This window comes from Corylus avellana, chromosome ca3, assembly GCF_901000735.1.
Source record: "Corylus avellana chromosome ca3, CavTom2PMs-1.0".
NCBI classification, from domain to species: Eukaryota; Viridiplantae; Streptophyta; class Magnoliopsida; order Fagales; family Betulaceae; genus Corylus; species Corylus avellana.
In genome coordinates this window covers 32,192,480-32,211,255 of record NC_081543.1, presented here as the reverse complement: position 1 = coordinate 32,211,255, position 18,776 = coordinate 32,192,480, and the positions used below count along the sequence as shown (strand labels likewise).

At 34.9% G+C, this 18,776-nt stretch overlaps 1 protein-coding gene and 1 pseudogene across 4 annotated transcripts in view; both read left to right on the top strand.

Moving 5' to 3' along the window:
- Window positions 1-11,438, top strand: part of LOC132175447 (probable LRR receptor-like serine/threonine-protein kinase At1g53430) — a 32,830-nt gene extending 21,392 nt beyond the window's left edge. For 2 of the 4 annotated variants that reach the window (XM_059587400.1, XM_059587398.1), the window contains 18 exons: window positions 2,476-2,547; window positions 2,628-2,699; window positions 2,813-2,884; window positions 2,973-3,044; window positions 3,154-3,225; window positions 4,437-4,505; window positions 4,652-4,717; window positions 4,868-4,930; window positions 5,099-5,137; window positions 5,234-5,283; window positions 5,398-5,762; window positions 5,908-6,103; window positions 6,181-6,315; window positions 8,859-8,977; window positions 9,118-9,328; window positions 9,419-9,656; window positions 10,166-10,316; window positions 10,802-11,438. In XM_059587400.1, the coding sequence (XP_059443383.1) occupies window positions 2,476-2,547; window positions 2,628-2,699; window positions 2,813-2,884; window positions 2,973-3,044; window positions 3,154-3,225; window positions 4,437-4,505; window positions 4,652-4,717; window positions 4,868-4,930; window positions 5,099-5,137; window positions 5,234-5,283; window positions 5,398-5,762; window positions 5,908-6,103; window positions 6,181-6,315; window positions 8,859-8,977; window positions 9,118-9,328; window positions 9,419-9,656; window positions 10,166-10,316; window positions 10,802-11,230 (2,491 nt within the window). In that variant the 3' untranslated portion in view covers window positions 11,231-11,438. The remainder of the gene's footprint in view (window positions 1-2,475; window positions 2,548-2,627; window positions 2,700-2,812; window positions 2,885-2,972; window positions 3,045-3,153; window positions 3,226-4,436; window positions 4,506-4,651; window positions 4,718-4,867; window positions 4,931-5,098; window positions 5,138-5,233; window positions 5,284-5,397; window positions 5,763-5,907; window positions 6,104-6,180; window positions 6,316-8,858; window positions 8,978-9,117; window positions 9,329-9,418; window positions 9,657-10,165; window positions 10,317-10,801) is intronic. The other 2 variants (XM_059587399.1, XM_059587401.1) reach the window with 2 other exon arrangements.
- Window positions 11,439-16,084: 4,646 nt separating this feature from the next.
- On the top strand, window positions 16,085-18,297 carry LOC132174435 (disease resistance protein At4g27190-like; annotated as a pseudogene).
- The last annotated feature ends 479 nt before the right edge of the window (window positions 18,298-18,776 follow it).

Below are 18,776 nucleotides of genomic sequence, written 5' to 3'. Positions count from 1 at the left end.
TCATCCTAGGCATCATTGTCTTTGTGATTCCAAAGGGAACCCATCTGCATGCGTTCTAATGTCTGCCACCATCTCCTGTTGAATGGTCTACTGGAACTCCTGCAATTCGGATCTCCAAGGAGCCTCTGATCGCTTGGTGTATCACTAGTAGTCGGCTCTCAAAACCTCTCTCTCACGCACAGTGTTGATATAGAATTTGTTACTATAGTACAAGTTGGCCATTGAATCTGCATAATGCCGGCTCGAATACCCCATGAATTCGGCTCTCGAAAGAGCCCCTCCCCTAAAAGTGGCGTTGTTGGAGAAGGTCGTCACCGTTGCGTTAATTGGACATTGATCAGGATAAAGCCTGCGTTGATACCAACTGACATACCGAAAAACTTAGTAGCCACAATCAAAAGCGACTTCTAACCAAAAGATAAAACAATCCCGCAAACTTAAAAAAAAAGATAAACTCAGCAAAGTGTTTGAGAGAAATTCTCTAACTTGATAATAATTCAATTGAGTCTGTTTTACATTACAAACTAACATATATATAAAAGATAAATACTTGTCGAGACAGTAAACCTAATCCTAATAGGGAAATGAAATAATTAAAGTAAATCTAATCCTAGTAAAGAAATGAAATAAAATTTTCTACAAATAAAATCCTAATAAAATAAAATAAAATCATAATCTAAAATAGAAAATCAAATATAATTGACAATCAACTAGAATCGTGACAAATCTTTTCTTTTGTACTTCCATTGTCTAAAAACTGGTAAAATTCTGATCAAGCAGCGCTGCTCCAATATTATTTGACATTTTTCTTATTTTTGTTTTCATTGAAAAGATAGGTAAATGTTGTCCTACATAAGGATGTCTCTAGCGAGATCAACTTTGGTCACCCGTGACGTCATTTGTCCAAAATTTAATATTGACCGTCCAAATCTTTGGAGATGTCAAATTATTTTACTAATAGGGTGTAAGCCGGATCCATTTTTGATAACATTTGACAACATTAGTAATTTTTGAAACATATTGAAATCTGTATTGCACCGTGCAATACATTTTATCTGGTCCATTCATTAAATGAATGTCCCAAGAACAAAACAATGAAAAAAAAAAAAAAAAAAGGTTGGCACGGTGATTGTTGAGATGGCCAAACTACCCTCATAGGTCTTAGGGTTAAGCTACCTCTTAACAGGCAATTGGGGTGGCCGAGCCGAACCACCTCGTTGGCTACCCCGAACCAACCATCAAGGGTTGCTGAACTACCCCCACACCAGCCATTTGGGGGTGGTTGAACCATCTAAAGGGGTGGTTTGCCCACCCCATCAGCCACCTTTTTATTTTTGTATTTACTGTCATGATGTGGGTTGTTCATTTTAAATTAACGGTTTTGAAAAAATGTATTGCACCCGGTTTCAATCTTTCTAAAACATTACATTGTGGGTTTTGCCAAAAGTTTAAATGAATAACAATAGAAAAATTTAATCATTTAAACATTTTGTTGCCCAATACTTATCAAAAAAAAAAAACATTTTGTTGGCCAATATATTTAAGTTAAATGGAAGCTATAATATGGAGTGAGTTGGAACTCAATATGAAGTTGAAAGATGCAAAAGAGAGGAGAAAGAAGGAGAAAAAAGAGAGGAGAGAGAAGGCGAAAAAAGAGAGGAGAAAAGACAAAATGACTAGGGGAAGTGAGAACCTATAATTAGCGTTCTCACTTGTATTATTTATATGGAAAATGTCAGAGATACAACCAATTTCACCACAATTCTCATACAAACTGATGTGATATCTTAGGTGGCAACTACTACATCACCAACTTAAAATTTTTAGTTGTTAAGTTGCTGATATGGCAAAAACTATATAAGCTCGTGCCACTTTGTAAATGGTACGTTGTAAATTTTTTAGTGTGTAGCAATGCTCTATTTATGTTAGAACTTAAATGGCATAATAACGTAAATGCCCGCAGATAATAAATTAAAATATTACACTATTCAATGTCATATGTGAAACACTTCAAAAAAATATATCATATGTGATATTGTGAAAAGGGGCGGTTTGTGAAACTATAGAAGACGAATGCAAAATATGATGAGCTAATTTTTTGGGTTTTAACAATATCCTGTGAGTCTGAAAATTTTATCGAGTTCGGTCTGGTTGTATGGTTTTAGGTTGCAAATGCATTTCTTGGATAATTTTCTCAAATACGTTAATTCATTTTCTTTCAAAAGTATAGTTCATTAAGATACTTGTGTATCTATTCTTTCTCTTCAGGGTTGAATGAAATAAAATCTCTATTTGTTATGTCTGGCGTGAACCTATTTCTGTATGCAAGGCTGTACTGCTTGTTACTTCTTCTGTAACTGTGCCTACACCTCATATCAATGTTAAACATCAGTAAACTTTGTTTCTTATGCTATGACAACTTTTTGCCATATCACTTCAAGGGAATGCGTGACTGAATATTTCTTTATCTTGCAGCATTCTTTCTGCAAACAATTTTACGGGCCGAATACCAGAAAAATTTGTCAATTTAAAGAGCTTAACTGAATTGTAAGTAATGCAATATGACATGATTACTTGGACATGGTGTGTTTAGAATTCAGAAATTCTTAGAAATTTACTGCCTGCAGTAGGATAGATGGGACCAAAATATCTGGGAAGATACCTGATTTTATTGGGAAATGGAGCAAACTTTCTCGACTGTGAGTATTATACTTCATTCCTTTTATCTGCCTTATTTCCCGTTCGGACATGAATTAAAAAAATTTAGTTTTTCTTTTTTGGTATGTGAGGAAACATTAATTTTTTTTTGCAGTTATATGCTAGGCACGTCCATGGAGGGCCCCATTCCTTCCAACATATCTCTGTTGACAAACTTAACTGAACTGTGAGTGTTCCTGTAGCAGACATTGATTAGGAACAGGAAATCTGGAAGATAGTACAATTGATTTTCACTGATCTGACATGTTTTCCAGGATGATATCTGACTTGAACGGATCAAGCAGTAGCTTCCCTAAATTGCAGAATTTGAAAGTTTTGAAGTATTTGTAAGTTCTATGTTTACTTTATTTGCTACAACGAGTAATGAATTATATCGTGATTGATTTTGCAGTTTACTTACTTTACCAAGTTGTTGGTCTTATTCCTGTCCCTCAGGGTGCTGAGAAAATGCTTAATCACTGATTCAATCCCACCCTATATTTTAATGATGGATAAATTAAAAAGAATGTAAGTTGCTTGACATGGGTATGCTCACAGAGATGATTTACTTTTTAATTTCTTTCTCTATATCAAGGTTTAAATCTTTTTTATGTTTTGGACTTTTGTGATTATAAGACATCTTATACATTTTATTCTGACTAGTGTTATGAAGTCACTTGAGATGAACCAGAATTGGATTGAAATTTACAGACTAATAAAGTTTCGATTTATTGTTTGCTGGCACTATTTGTTATTAATTTTATATGATATTACTGTATTGTAGAGAAGCAAATTGATTGCTAAGGAAGATTGTTCCTCCAAAATACAAATTTGCAGATTTTGGTTCTTCGAAAATAGGCCATATGGCACCTAGATGTATGGGAATTAAACTCTACCAATAGGGAAATTAAAACTTTTTTTTTGGTAATTATTGGAAGACCAAACACATGAAGCATATTTGCTCCTAATAGTCGCCTACCTACTAACTGACCAAACTGTGAATAAAAGAAATAAATAAAATCATATTAGATACCAATTGCTATATAGTCCAATGGTACTTCCTTCCAATATGGAGGCTTGGGATTCAACCTGACATGGATGTGGAATATCTGGGGTTAAGCACATATGACTACTCTTTTTTCTTTTCTTTCTTAGAAAATAGAAAAGAAGGCTACTTATTTTCTCTGTTTGTATGCTAGTTTTAGCAAGAGGTTTCTTATTTGCGTAGAAATCGATCACCCTTTTGAAACTAGGGGTTTATTTACTACAGTTTATCTATTTACTCTTTCTCTCTCTCTCTCTGCTCTTAAATTTTTTCTTTATTATATTTTGGTTCTTGTTTTAAAAGTATGTTATCCATGAATAGAAAATTTATTTAGACTTTGAGATACTAGAGGTGCTTTTGGATGTCCCATGGCCATTGAATCATTTCAATTCAATAAATTCTTTTGTTTATCCCCTTGCTTTTGAAATCAACGTATAATCTATAAGCCTCTGAATGTATGGAAATTTTTTCTCAAGATTGTATGGAAAGAAAATATAATATCAACTACTAGCATGTGGTGATGGCTTTATTTCTACAAGAAACTGCATTTGGATTATAGAATTTTGCTTGAATATATTAGTGCAACAAAATGGAAAACAAATTATATTAAAGAAATTTGATTCCGTTATATCATGTAATTGATTGGTAAAAATATATAATTTATGCTCATATGAGATTTGTTTCTATCTTGTAGAGACCTGAGCTTCAACAATTTGAGTGGTCCAATTCCAGATACAATTAAGAATGAGGATCTAGATTACATGTAAGCCATATGCACTGAAAGTAAAAATTACTTAATGATGTAAATGTTTCATTTTTTATTTATTTCTCAAATTATCTCTGTTTTATTCTTCACTGTGACTACTCACTTGGCAATAAACAAGATGAGCATATATTTTGTAAATGTAGGTTTTTGACCAACAACTCATTGACTGGAAAGGTGCCGAGTTGGATATTGGAAAACAAGCACGAAATGTATGTCCACTATAAGCTGAGGATATTTATTTCATTTGTCTGTAAACTTTATTCTTCCTCCTTTTTTATTGTGAGACTCATGTGATGAACTGTAATCTCTCAATCAAATATCATTCAACTGTCATAAAGGGATGATGACATGCATTGCAGGGATTTATCTTACAACAAGTTTTCAGAATCATCTGATGCTAGTTGTTCATCACTGTCACCTGTGTAAGTTTCTTTAGTATTAATCACTTCCGTTTTCAAAGCTTGGGTTATCAAAGAGGGAAGAAAAGAAATTCAATATAGTTTCTTTTATATCGATGCTCACCTATATGTATACTTGCCTGACAAATTCACCCTCTTTCATTGCCCTAACCTATCTTTATCATCAAACAGGAATTTGGTTTCCGGTTATTCATCCTCGGAGAGCAACCCGTAAGTTCTTTGCTTTTTAGTACACCTTTATTTTGCTTGCTGAAACTGCATTAAAAACAAAAATTATTTGACTTAACCTAAATTTTGAACTTCCAGAAGTCATTGGTGTTTGAAGAAGGACCTCCCCTGTTCCCAAAAACCACAGCGTAAGTATAGACACATATGACTCTGTGCTTTTATGAACTGTAGTAGCTTATGAGTCAAGCTATTTGAGACAGTGATGGAAGTACGGTATGATAAAATTGCTGTTACATCTGCAGATTATTCATTGTTTATTAATTGTGGAGGGGATAAAACGAATTTCGAAGGGAATGAATATGAACAGGACTTAAACAGTGAAGGAGCGTCTCAATTTAGTTCCTTTTCTGAAAAATGGGCTTATAGCAGTACAGGGGTTTACACAGCCAACGATGATGCTCCCTACATAGCAAAAAATATATCAAACGTGTTTGGTCCAGAATTCTACCAGACAGCACGACTTGCTCCTCTATCTCTTAAGTACTATGGTCTTTGCTTGCAAAAAGGAAGAAGTTACAGAGTAAAGCTTTATTTTGCTGAAATAATGTATTCTGATGACCAGACATTTAGCAGCCTGGGAAAGCGCATATTCGACATCTCAATTCAAGTGAGTTCATAGAGGCTTTTCATTATTAACATATAGTATGTAACATGATGCCTTTCAAGATTTTGCTTGGCTTCAAAAGCGAAAGGATGTCAATTATTGGTTGAAGCTTGTGAAGTTTTTTATTTGAATTTTTTTTTTTTCTCAGGGGAATTTAGTTGAGAAGGATTTCAACATTATGGAGGCTGCTGGAGGTGTTGGTATAGGCATCCATAGGGAATATGATGTTCTTGTTAATGGTAGCACTTTGGAGATTCATTTATACTGGGCAGGGAAAGGAACTAATGCCATTCCTAGGAGAGGTGTCTATGGACCTCTTATATCTGCCATTGCAGTGACACCAAGTAAGTTTCTCTCGTGATTTAGATTCTCTACCATTTCTATTATTGACTTTTCATGTAAGATTCCTCTATTCTTGTAGACTTTGACCCTGGAAAGGGTCTACCTGCTGGAGCTATTGCTGGAATTGTACTTGCATCGTGTATGCTCCTTGTATTGATGTTGGTGGTTCTCCGAATGAAGGGTTACCTAGGGGGGAAAGACCTTGAAGATAAAGGTAAGATTAATCTTATAAAGAAAAAATATATGCATAGAAAGTATTGACTAGCCAGTCAGATTGTTAATCTTATCTAGTTAGGAGTAGAGTAAGAAGTTGTTTCGTGCTTTGTTTGGTCATTTGGAGTTAAATGTGCAGAATTTTAACTAAGAAGCTGAACTATTAGCCCTCTCTCTCTCTCTCTCTCACACACACACACACAAACACAAACACTCGGAGAGAAGATGGATGGATAATGGTGGTTCTCTCTTTGTGTAGCTTTTGCATCAATGCTGATTGACCACGAATTCTCCTCTTATAATTCTTGATCTAATATTGACTATCTGAAACATTTTTCCTAAATAAGAATTTAAATACTTTCCTCCTTAATGGTATTATTGGTTAGTAAATGGTCCCGATCTTTTAGCAATAGAAGGGCACCCTAAGGCATATGCATTATATGTGCACTATTAATGTGCTGTGTTTCTAATTTATATTTGAACTTGCATTTATTATTTACAGCTATGTTAAGTGGTTGCTAATATTATACATGACAGATTGCGAAAAAGCAAATAACAATAAAACAATTGTATTTGACAATTTACGGAATTATAAAACATCAAAAAATGTATGTTAATGAAGTTCATCTGTAACACCCCGGTCCCATATTGGGAAGAGAAGAAGCCCACATAAAGTGGGTGGTTTATAGAGATAGTTATGAGTGCTAAGTCCCATATTGCCTAGTTACTAAGTGAAACTAGGCTTTATAATGAATTCTAGGAAAGCTCCAAATTGACTAGTCCTTTTGGGGTGATAGCGCAGATATGGTTAGCGCTTTTTCCTGAGTCGTTTCAAGTGATATCAGAGCCACCTAGTAACGCCAGGTCATGTGGTACTGGAGCACTGCATGACGTGGACTTGAAGAGGACGTCATGAGTTTAAGAGGGGGAGTTTGTAACACCCTGGTCCCATATTGGGAAGATGAGAAGAAGTCCACATAGAATGAGTGGTTTATAGAGATAGTCATAAGTGCTAAGTCTCACATTGCCTAACTACTAGGTGAAACTGGGCTTTATAATGAATTTTAGAGAAGCTCCAAATTGACTAGTCCTTTTTGGGATGATAGCGCAGATATGGCTAGCGCTTTTTCCTGATTCATTTCATCCGTATATAGCCCTTTATGGGATATCAACGGTTGACATCGTCAAAGTTTATATGTAGAATAAATAAATTGCATAAACCTCTCCGATCTAAGGGCAAATTGTGATAGAACAACCTTTCAGCTGATGTTGATCACTCCATGAGTTGTTCTTGACATTAGATCCAATTTAGTCTATGCACTTGTTGCATTGCACCCACTTGTCTGCATAAGGTCACTACCTTAATGAAGAGTAAATTAAGAATATATTTGATATTATTTTAGGGTTATTTCTTTCCTTATGTATTTAAGGTTTCCTTAGTTTACTAGGTTTACTTGCCCATCCCTTATAAGCCTCTATAAATAGAGGTCTCTGTAATACTTCATATTATAACACTACTTAATACAGTGTAGTCTTTATGTGCTTCTACTCTCTCTTTTCTTTCTCTCCTCTCTTTTTCTTTAATATATCTCTTCAAACTCTTTAATATATTTAACATGGTAGTAGAGCCATTTTAATGTGGCCTTCAATAAACGTCATCAAAGTTTTTTTGGAGTTCCCCTTTGACAAATTTCAGTCTCGTTGCCCCATGCCAAGCGTCGCCAAAATTTTTGCCGCCCAGAGCCTCAAAAGTCGTTCCATGTCTATAGATCAAGAGCCAGTCAATCCATTCGCCGCCAACAGTGTCCAAACAAGCCGCCACATGCCCCTGAAGAATCTGCCCATTTTGTCACGCGTGCCATAAAGTGCCAATCACCTCCGTAATAGCGCCAATCGATAGATCAAGGCCCGACGAATCTAGAACCACCTAGTACAGCCTCATCAAAACATTCTAGAGTAATTTTGGGTTTACAAGGGACTGAAAAATCATTCCTCCCCCGCCTTTGGTTCATTACTGCCAGCATGATTTTTCTACAATGTTTCCCAAACATAATCTATACAAGGCATCTCATGTCACATTTAAATACCCATAATAAAGGCCCGACGAATCTAGAACCACCTAGTACAGCCTCATCAAAACATCCTAGAGCAATTTTGGGTTTACAAGGGACTGAAAAATCATTCCTCCCCCGCCTTTGGTTCATTACTGCCAGCATGATTTTTCTACAATGTTTCCCAAACAAAATCTATACAAGGCATCTCATGTCACATAAAATCCATAAAATTTGTTTTTGAGGGCATATAATCCTAACAATACGTGATGAAAAAGCAATGCAGGACAAAAATGTGGAATGAAGTGTATTTTTGTTTTATGAGTATAATGTTCCACTTGAAAGACAAAGCCTCCCTTTTGTATGGGTGTGTTCTTGTCTGTGTATCCTATAGAGACGCATTCTATGAACCTTTTTTTTTATTATTATTTTTTAATTTTGTTGTTTCTCACTCTCTTTCCAGAAAATTTTAATTTATTTTCTCTTCTTACAGAACTACGTGGGCTAGATTTACAAACAGGTTATTTTACTTTAAGACAAATTAAAGCTGCCACCAGTAACTTTGACCCTGCAAATAAGATAGGCGAAGGAGGCTTTGGGCCTGTTTACAAGGTAATTATGGATTACTGGTTTTTAGCTTTGGTAAGTGTAACCACTTGCAAGGCTTTTGCCATGTCACCGGTTTAAGCACTAGTGCAAGATAAGTAGTAATTCATTGAAAAATTATCTGAAATTGATTTTCTTGGTCTTAGGGTGTACTATCAGATGGTGTTGTAATTGCTGTTAAGCAGCTATCCGCTAAATCAAAGCAAGGGAACCGTGAATTTGTCAATGAGATAGGCATGATTTCTGCATTACAACACCCAAATCTTGTGAGGCTTTTTGGATGTTGTATCGAAGGAAACCAGTTGTTGCTAGTATATGAGTACATGGAAAACAATAGTCTTGCCCGTGCAATTTTTGGTAAATCCTTCACTAACATCACCTTTTTACATATTTCAAGTGTAAGACTAATAGCAGAAAACTCTTTCTCTCTCTTCGTTCCCAATTTAGGTCGAGAGGAAAACCAGCTACACTTGGATTGGACGACAAGGAAGAAGATATGCTTGGGAATAGCAAAGGGATTAGCTTATCTTCATGAGGAATCACGGTTGAAAATCGTTCACAGAGACATAAAGGCTACAAATGTGCTCCTTGATAAGGATCTAAATGCAAAGATATCTGACTTTGGTTTAGCTAAACTTGATGAAGAAGAGAACACACATATCAGCACACGAATTGCTGGAACAGTGTGAGTTATCTCTCTCTCTCTCTCTCTCTCTCTCTCTCTCTCTCTATATATATATATATATATATATATATATATATCTACATATATATACACATATCTTCCTCCTCATTTAGCTAATTATTAGCATGGTGACAGATAATAGAGAAAAAAGAAAAGAAAAAAATAATAATAATAAGACATAATATACCAACTATGACTTTTCTGCATCTGATTTTCATAGAAGCAGCATATTCTGTTTAAAACCCTAAACATTTCATATTGACATTCAATAGCAGTGACGGTAATGGGTTGCACTGTCATTTATATACAGTGGCTAATCTATCAGCAGAAAACCTTATACTTGGCATATCTTTTAGATGCTTTTCTAATTTCCGTAAATAGCCGGGACATTGAGGAATATCCAGAAAGGCATTTAGGGAATCGGTATTAGAAGAGTGTCTTAGCTGGCATTGATGAATGCCTATGACACATGTACTCACTGTTCTAATGTTGTCTGCTTTTTTTTTCAGAGGTTATATGGCTCCTGAATACGCAATGAGGGGTTACTTGACTGACAAAGCAGATGTTTACAGCTTCGGAGTAGTTGCTTTAGAGCTTGTTAGTGGGAAAAGCAACACAAATTACAGACCAAAGGAGGAGTTTGTTTATCTGCTGGACTGGGTAAGCGATATTTGGGACATTCTTTCTTTTCTAAAGGATCTTTTTTGTCGACACTTCTAACTGTTATATGTAGTTTACAATGCATCAGGTTGAAATTTGTTATTTTATTAAGGTAGGATTTGTAGATTTATATCACTTATATGAAAGTCCAGGGCACAGAAAATGGTATTTTTATTTTGTTCATTAGAATTCCCAAAATCATGAAAAGGAGCTTTTCAAGAAACAACATAAATAAAATTCATTTTAGTGGGACAAAAACAACTTACCAAAATGAAGTTTACACAAAAATTTAATGTTGTTGTTTCAATGTGGGATCTCTCATCAGGCAAACTCCTCAAACCTCCTTTCTCGACATATTTGGTGTTAAATTTTTGTATCTTTTTGTACCCATATAATCAATCTCATGCGTTTTTTCTTCTCTAACTTGGCAAGAATGCATAAGATCATGACTTTTTTTGCTTTGCTTCTTTTACATGTGATTGAAGGCCTATGTCCTAGAAGAGCAAGGAAACCTGCTAGAGCTTGTGGATCCAAAGCTTGGTTCAAGCTACTCCTCCGAGGAGGCATTAAGAATGCTCAATTTGGCTCTCTTATGCACCAACCCCTCTCCCACTCTCAGACCATCAATGTCTTCCGTAGTAAGTATGATTGAAGGAAAAATCGCAGTCCAAGCTCCAATAATCAAGCGCAGTGAAACAAACCCGGATGCAAGGTTCAAAGCCTTTGGGAAATTATCACAAGACAGCCAAACACAATTCTCTACATTTTCACAAGATAGTCAAATGCAGAGAGAAATTTCAATGACTGGGCCTTGGATTGATTCCTCCATTTCTGTCCACAGTAAGGATGAGACCCGAGACCATTCTTCATCGAGCAAGCTTCTTCAGGATCTATATGATGTAAATATAGAGTAACTGATAAATAAGGAGAAGAAGAAAGATTTATGAAATTCTTTTCTTATTCTAGTTAGATTCTTTTTTGAAGGAGCTCTTTGACAAATGTTCATATTGTTAGAAAAACAATAGAGCAAAGATGCTTTTAGACTATTTACCAGATTCGTATAGAGAAAGTTACATGAGTTTGTTTTCTAATGAGATTTTGTAGCATTGATGGCATTCTACCTACCGGTTTATTGCATTATAAGTCTTGTGAATATTTATTAAATTTTAATACTCTTTAGGCCAATCATTAATATGTAGGGGGTGAAAAGATGGGCGGTTACTGCTAACTGCACTAACCGTTAACTGTCGGTTAACTGCCTAGGCGGTTAGCGAAGGCAGTTACGGTTAGCAGTTTTAGCTAATAACCGCTAATCATAACTGCATTTTCACCCCTATTAATGTCTCAGGATTATGTGTGGGCTTTTCCACTTTAGGAGTATGAAGGAATTGACACAAATGATTCACACCGAAGTAGAAATCAAAGTCGGGTCAGAGTGCATGATTGCAGTGCTCCTAAAATATAAAGGTATAGAGATGGGTCAAGGTCTCCTTCAAAGTAGAACAATTTCCCTCCTAGAAATTTCAGCAAACACCTGCTTCATTAACTCACTAAGCATGTTTTTACTCATTGAGTATAACCCAAACCCCATTTTTATATATGGCCGAATTATTGCATTCTTCAGTCCAATTTAACCTTGCATTATGATGGTAAAAAAAAAAAAAAAAAAGGGAAAAAAAAAAAAGTCATTTGTTGGAAAAGCACTAGTCCAAAGTCTTGGTAAAATCTAAAAAATGTCCTTTGTCCAGGTCCAGGTAAAAATGTCATTTGTCAATTAACATTTAGAAACTTTATTATGTGATCCAAACATAAAATGGAAGAAAATCTCACTAAACCAGTTTCATTTAGGGCCGGAAACACCTATCCTTCATGTTCTTTTTATTAAACTACTAAATAACATAGACCCACTACACTCTAAACTACCCTAAAACTCGGCCATTGAATCGAAACTCACAAAAATAAAAATAAAAATAAAAAATAAAAAATAAAAACGAAATAATGATCTAAGAGTTAATTTTTATTGCTACGTCATCCAGTTGTACAATAATCTACTGAATAGAACCATTCCAATACAAAATATCCGCTATCACACCATAAGAAAAACTACACACATCTTTCGGTCAGTAAGAAAATTGAGCAGCTAATAGCCTAATACAGCCTCTTGGTTCATGACTTAAAAAAATCAAATTCGCATATAATCAATTAATAGATTCCTAAAACTATAAATTAAGTACCCATTAATCCCAACAACCCTCCAAACCATACCAAACACAATATTTTCCTAAGGCAGCACCAACGCAGGGTCTATTTAGTTTGCCGATTCATTTCAAAATGTGCTATTTAAAAAAATTGTGATTTCAAGTATACAAATTGAAAACTCTATTTTGAAAATTCATCTAAACATTCGGTAAAATTGTAATTTAACTTTTAAAATCATACTCTTTTTTTTTTAAATACACCTCAAGCTATTTTTTAAAAACATATTCTCATACTAGATGCTTTTTAAATATTAAAAGGAAAAAAAAAATTACACTGCAAAATTGCATGGCCAGCCCACAAAGCAGTGAGGACTGTTTGGCATGCAAAAGCATGGACACGTGGCTTAGTGAGAAACTCCATGTTCTTATTTTCTGTCTTTAGCCAAATGAAAAGATAAGTGATATTTAGTAGACTCTCATACTATTACCATACAATTATGGTGGTCATGTGGTAACAAAAATCAGCCACTTATTTTTTTTCTTTTTATAAGCCAGCATTGATTCAATGACTGATTTTTACTGTCACATCATCATAGTAGTATGAGAATTTACTAAATATCATTTCTTTCTTAACACAAATTTCCTTTAAGCTGATTTGGAAGAAATTTTTTTTAACTTATTCTAACAAATGACAAGTATCATTCAATATATATGTTTGAGTTTCTAAAACATCAATGTCTGGATGACAAGTGTCATCCAAAATATTCATTTATTTTCCTTATTTTTCTAAGCAACCAAATACAATATCAGAATGAGCACAAAACCCAAATCAAGGAAAACCTGAAAACAATCACAAAAAATATTAAAAAATATCAAGGTGCCGATCGAGTACCTCTTGGTGATATCAGGGGGGACTGGTGGAGCGGATCGGCTGCAAGAGTAGGCTAGTGGATTAGAAGAGATGGATGCAGAAGAGAGAAAGTGAGAAACCCAAAAGAAAATGATGGGTTAATACGTTGCATGAGGATGAGAACATTACTTTTTTTTTTTTTTTTTTCCTAATTGGATGAGGACATTACTTAAATGGCTTAACTTGGTTTGGGGCCATCTGGGTCCCGCAACCTCAATCTAATCTTATGGTCTTCTTTTCCATTTGAGAAAGACAAAAGTTTCCTTAAATCTAGTTTAATAAGAGTTTGCTTAAATTGCGTTCGAGAAATAGAACTTTTAAGTAAAAAAAAAAATGTTTTTAAGCCAAAAGTGCGTTTTAACTATTTTTAGGCTTTTTAGACCCTTAAAAGTGCTTTCAGTATTTTTTACTAAACGAGTATTTTTTTTTTCTTTTCTTTAAACAAACTTTTTTAGTGTTAAACGCATTTTTAGGCCCCTTAAACGCACACTCAAACAGGCTCCAAGTGTTAAGTGTCATCTCTCACATGTTTTCTTTAATATTTTTAACCTATAAAAAAATCAAGGTCCATATTTAACTAAATCCAACCTCTTTTCCTTTTGTTTTGGGAGGAGTAAACACGCGTAATAATTCGCGTACACGTGTCAGGTTCAAATTGTATCGAAACATGTGTATAAGACTATATGCCCCCTCTCAACACCATTTTTTTTTTCTATGGGAAAAGAGAAAAGGAAATTATACCTTGATAGTTGTGTTGAGTTTAGCATGTTAACAATTGACACATATTACATATATATAAAAAATAAAACCTAATTTCATAAACTGTGTTGCGATTTGGTGATTTCAAATTTGTGATTTGCAAATTCAATCAGCCAAATTTCTCTTCTTCAAGCCATAAAATAATTCAAATGAAGTGTTTAATTATTTTTTCTTAGAAGTATGTAATCAATGTTTTACACTAATTTGTTATTAAATAATAAAATGTCTATGTACACTTTTATATTTAAATTGGTCAATATAGATTAATTGTTTATGAATATAAAGAGCAAAAATAAATTATAATTTACATTTATATGTTTTAAACAATAATTATTTATTTATTTATTTATTTTGTTAACTATATTTTTTTAATATGTTTAGGACAGAGTTTTCTTCTAAACTGGGTTGGAGGAACTTCCTTCAACCCAGTTTATAAAAATGACATGTGTCCCTTTTTTTAATAACATGTGAGATGCACATGAATTTTTAATATTATTTATTTCAACTTTGTCCCTATTATAAAAAAATATAAAAAAAAACATGTGCATCTCACATTTTCAAATGACACATCATTTTTATAGGCTGAGTTGAAAGAAGTTCCTCCAACTTAATTTGGAGGAAAACTCTGTCCATATTTTTAATAAATTTTTGTTTAATTTTAATTTTTAATCTTGACCCCTCTGAACCAAAATACTGGCTCCGTCATTGATATAGATCAATTACAATATGACTTATTTAATTAAATGGGTCAAACTCTTTAATCATAACCCTCTAATTTTGTAACCATAAATACTGACCTATAGATTGATGCAGAAGCTTAGTCTAAAAATGCCTCTGGTGAAGGAAGCGGGATCCTTGTTCATGTTTCTCCTTCTCCTTCACTTCCAAACAAGAAAAGTTCACCAATTTATAAAGAAAGATTTCCTTGATTTCTTGTCACAATAAATCATTCTTGCTCCTCTACAATGAACAACAACAAGAACAATTACTGGTACAACAACAACGACACGGCTTCTTCTTCTTCTTTTTCTTTTTTACCGACTTGTCTTTCAGACTCAGCTTCTGCATCGTTGCAGTATTTGGCTACCCTTTGAGGCTTTAATGATTTGAATGCGTTATATGTGGGTTTAGGCAATAAGAAAAATGTAGAGAAATAGTATGTAGAGTACTAAGAGTAAAAGACAAAAAGAGAGGTGGGCTTTGGTTAAATCTGCATCCTTCATTTTTGAGATGTGTTGTGGTATACAGCACATAAGCTAGATCATCCCCCAACAAAAAAATAAGATAATTTTTTATATAAATCTCTAAGTCAACATGTGAAAACAGATGGCACTTAAAATATTTTTCTTTTAGTTCTAATAGTTTATGTTTATTAAAAATGTACAATAGATCATTCCACTGGTTTTCCGTTCAAAATTGACTAACCCTAACCCCCTATGGGTGGTCGGAGCCCCATGGGTGTTGGGGTGGCTTGGTCGTACCCCTACACCCATGGGGTGGCTAACGGCCACTTTCATAGGCAATTGGGAATGGCAACCTCACTATTGTCTACTCTTTTCATTTTTTTTTTTTAATTGTTTTTGTTTTTAAAGATTTGATTTTTTTAATTTTTTATTTTATTTTATTAAAAAACTTTAAAAAAGATAATAAATTAGAAAACGGTTTTGGGTTTAGACAATTTGTTTTGTGAAGTTCAAAAAATAATTAAAACCGTTAAAAAAGTTGTGAGAATTAATATACCAGGGACTAAATTGAAATGGTGCATTTATTTTGGGAGTAAATATAATATTTTCCAAAAATTAATTCTTTTTTTCTTTCTTTATCTAACTTTATGTTCTCCTGCAGTTCTTGGGCTGTGAATTTGTTAAGTTTGTGGCATCTCAAATAACAAAACGGTAGTCATGGAAGTGGTGGCTTCGGTTGTTGGTGGAGTGGTGGTAGCAACTGGCCGGGTTCTTTGTGGCTCCATCTATTTTGGGGTCAAGGACAATGTCAAACTCCAATCAAACCTTGACATTTTGGAAAAAAAGATGAAAGGCCTCTTGGCTGTCAAAGATGAAGTGAAAATGGGCATAGAATTAGCTGAGAAACAAGGAAAAGTAGTGAGAACTCAAGTCATAGAGTGGCTTAAAGAGGTTGAAGAGCTTCGGCTTAAAGTCAATCAGATTCAAGCAGTAGAGTTTTCTGGACAGTCCTTAAATTGCAGAAAACGGTATAGAATAAGCAGGGAAGTGGTAGAAAAGCTGAAAGAGATAGAAGTCCTCTTAGAAGCTGGGAGCTCATATTTTGGTGATGTGGCTGTCAATCATTCAACTCCCAGAGCAGTGGAGCACGTTCCTGGACCAACAATTCAAGATCAAACAACAGCATCAAAGATGTTAGACAAAACTATGACTTTATTGTCTGATGATGAAATTCGGAGGATCGGTATTTGGGGTATGGGAGGAGTAGGCAAGACTACTTTGGTAAGAAACTTGAACAATCAACTCGAGTATTTCTTTAGAGCAGCCCTTTGGCATCATCATATGGGTTACTATTTCCCAGAATTTGAACATGAAAAAAGTCCAGACAGAAATAGCTGAGAGATTGAATTTGGAAACAAAAGTGGAAGAAAGTATGGAGAGATTGGCTATTCGACTTCATGAAAGACTTACGAAGAAGAAAAAATTTCTGCTCATTCTAGATGATGTATGGGAGAAAATTGATTTGGACAAGTTGGGTGTCCCGCAGCATGAAGATCATAAGGGTTCTAAGATCATATTGACAACTCGATCTTTGGATGTTTGTAGGCACATGATGACCGATGTTCAAGTTAAAGTGGTTGTTTTAAATGATAAAGAAACTTGGCAATTGTTCAGTAGAAATGCAGGGAAAGTGGTCAGTTTGGAACACATTAGACCATTTGCAAAAGCAGTTGCTAGAGAATGTTGCGGATTGCCTTGGCCCTCATCACCATGGGAGCTGCTATGAGAGAAAAGACAAAGGTTGAACTGTGGAAGTATGCCTTAAATGAATTGCAAAGATCAGTGTCTTGTCCACCACACATCGAGGACAACATTTATAAGCCCTTGAAGTGGAGTTACGACTCCTTAGAAGGAAAAAAAGTAAAATATTATCTCTTGTATTGCCCTTTGTTTCTTGAGGACTTCTTAATTGAAATAAGTGAACTCGCACAATGCTGGCTGGCAGAAGGTTTCCTAGATGAGGAAGAAAACTATGAGGATTCACTCAATAGAGTAATTAATTTGATTGAAAATCTAAAAGATTCTTGTTTGTTGGAAGACGGTGCTCGTGAGGGCACTGTAAAGATGCATGACGTTGTGCGTGATGTTGCTATATGAATTGCGTCATCATCCGAGGATGAATGTAAATCCCTTGTTCAGTCAGGAATTGGCTTGAACGAGATGCCAGTTGTCGAGTTATCAAATTCTCCCAAAAGAGTTTTGTTCATGAATAACGAGATAATAAGGCTACCAAAATGTGAGGTACAATGTCTAGAGACCTCCACTTTGCTGCTGCAACATAATCTTCTCCTTGACACAGTTCCTGAGAGATTTCTTCGATGATTTGAAGCCCTTAGGGTTCTGAATATGAGTGGAACTCGCATCTACTCAATGCCTCTTTCTTGACTTCAACTTGGTGAACTTCGTGCTCTTCTTTTAGGGCGTTGCTCAGATCTTGAAGAGTTACCCCCAATAGAAGGGCTTAATAGACTTCAAGTGCTTGACCTCTCTACCACTCATATCAAAGAATTGCCAAGAGAGATTGAAAACTTGAGCAACTAAACCTATCCTACACTCACCACCTAAAAACCATTCAAGCTGGAATTATATCTTAGTTGTCTTGTTTAGAGGTGCTGGATATGACACTCAATGGTTACCGTTTCAGTGTGAATATAGATCATGTACAAGAGGAAATGGCTTGTTTTGAAGAGCTAAAATGCCTTGAGCAGCTACTTATCCTCTGCATCATATTGGAGGGAATCCCATATTTCAGCTCTAAAGATCTTTCCTGGATAAATAGATTAAGACAATTCAACTTTTCCAACTGCCTATCAAGAACATTCTTACCAACTAGAAATGAAAAAAAGAATGGTGTCTATCGGAGATCTTAATCTTGATTCAGAAGAAGGGATTAGGCCATTGTTGAGTAATGCAATTTCTCTCGAGTTATATAATTGTCTGGGAGACTTGGTCATTAATAGTTTTGGCTGCTTTACTAGTTAAAAATCTATTACTATTTGGGGATGTAATGGCCGTTTATGGCAAAAAGGATGTGCTGCCCACAACTATGATCTACTGCCAAACCTAGAGGAACTTTATCTCCAACGCCTGAAGGAAGTAAAAAGCATTTCAGCACTGCTTGGCCATTTTGGGGTAAGATTCCTTAAACTTAAATTAATAGAAGTGGAGCGGTGTTCTCAAATGACATATCTTATTTCTTGTGGTTCCTTTAATATTCACGCCCTGCCATGTCTAGAAGTAATCAAGGTACGGAACTGTGACCGCTTAGGTAAGCTCTTTAATTATCATTTTATGAAGTATATAGCTTCAGATCTTATTTTTCCAAGCCTACAGGTATTGGAATTGGAGT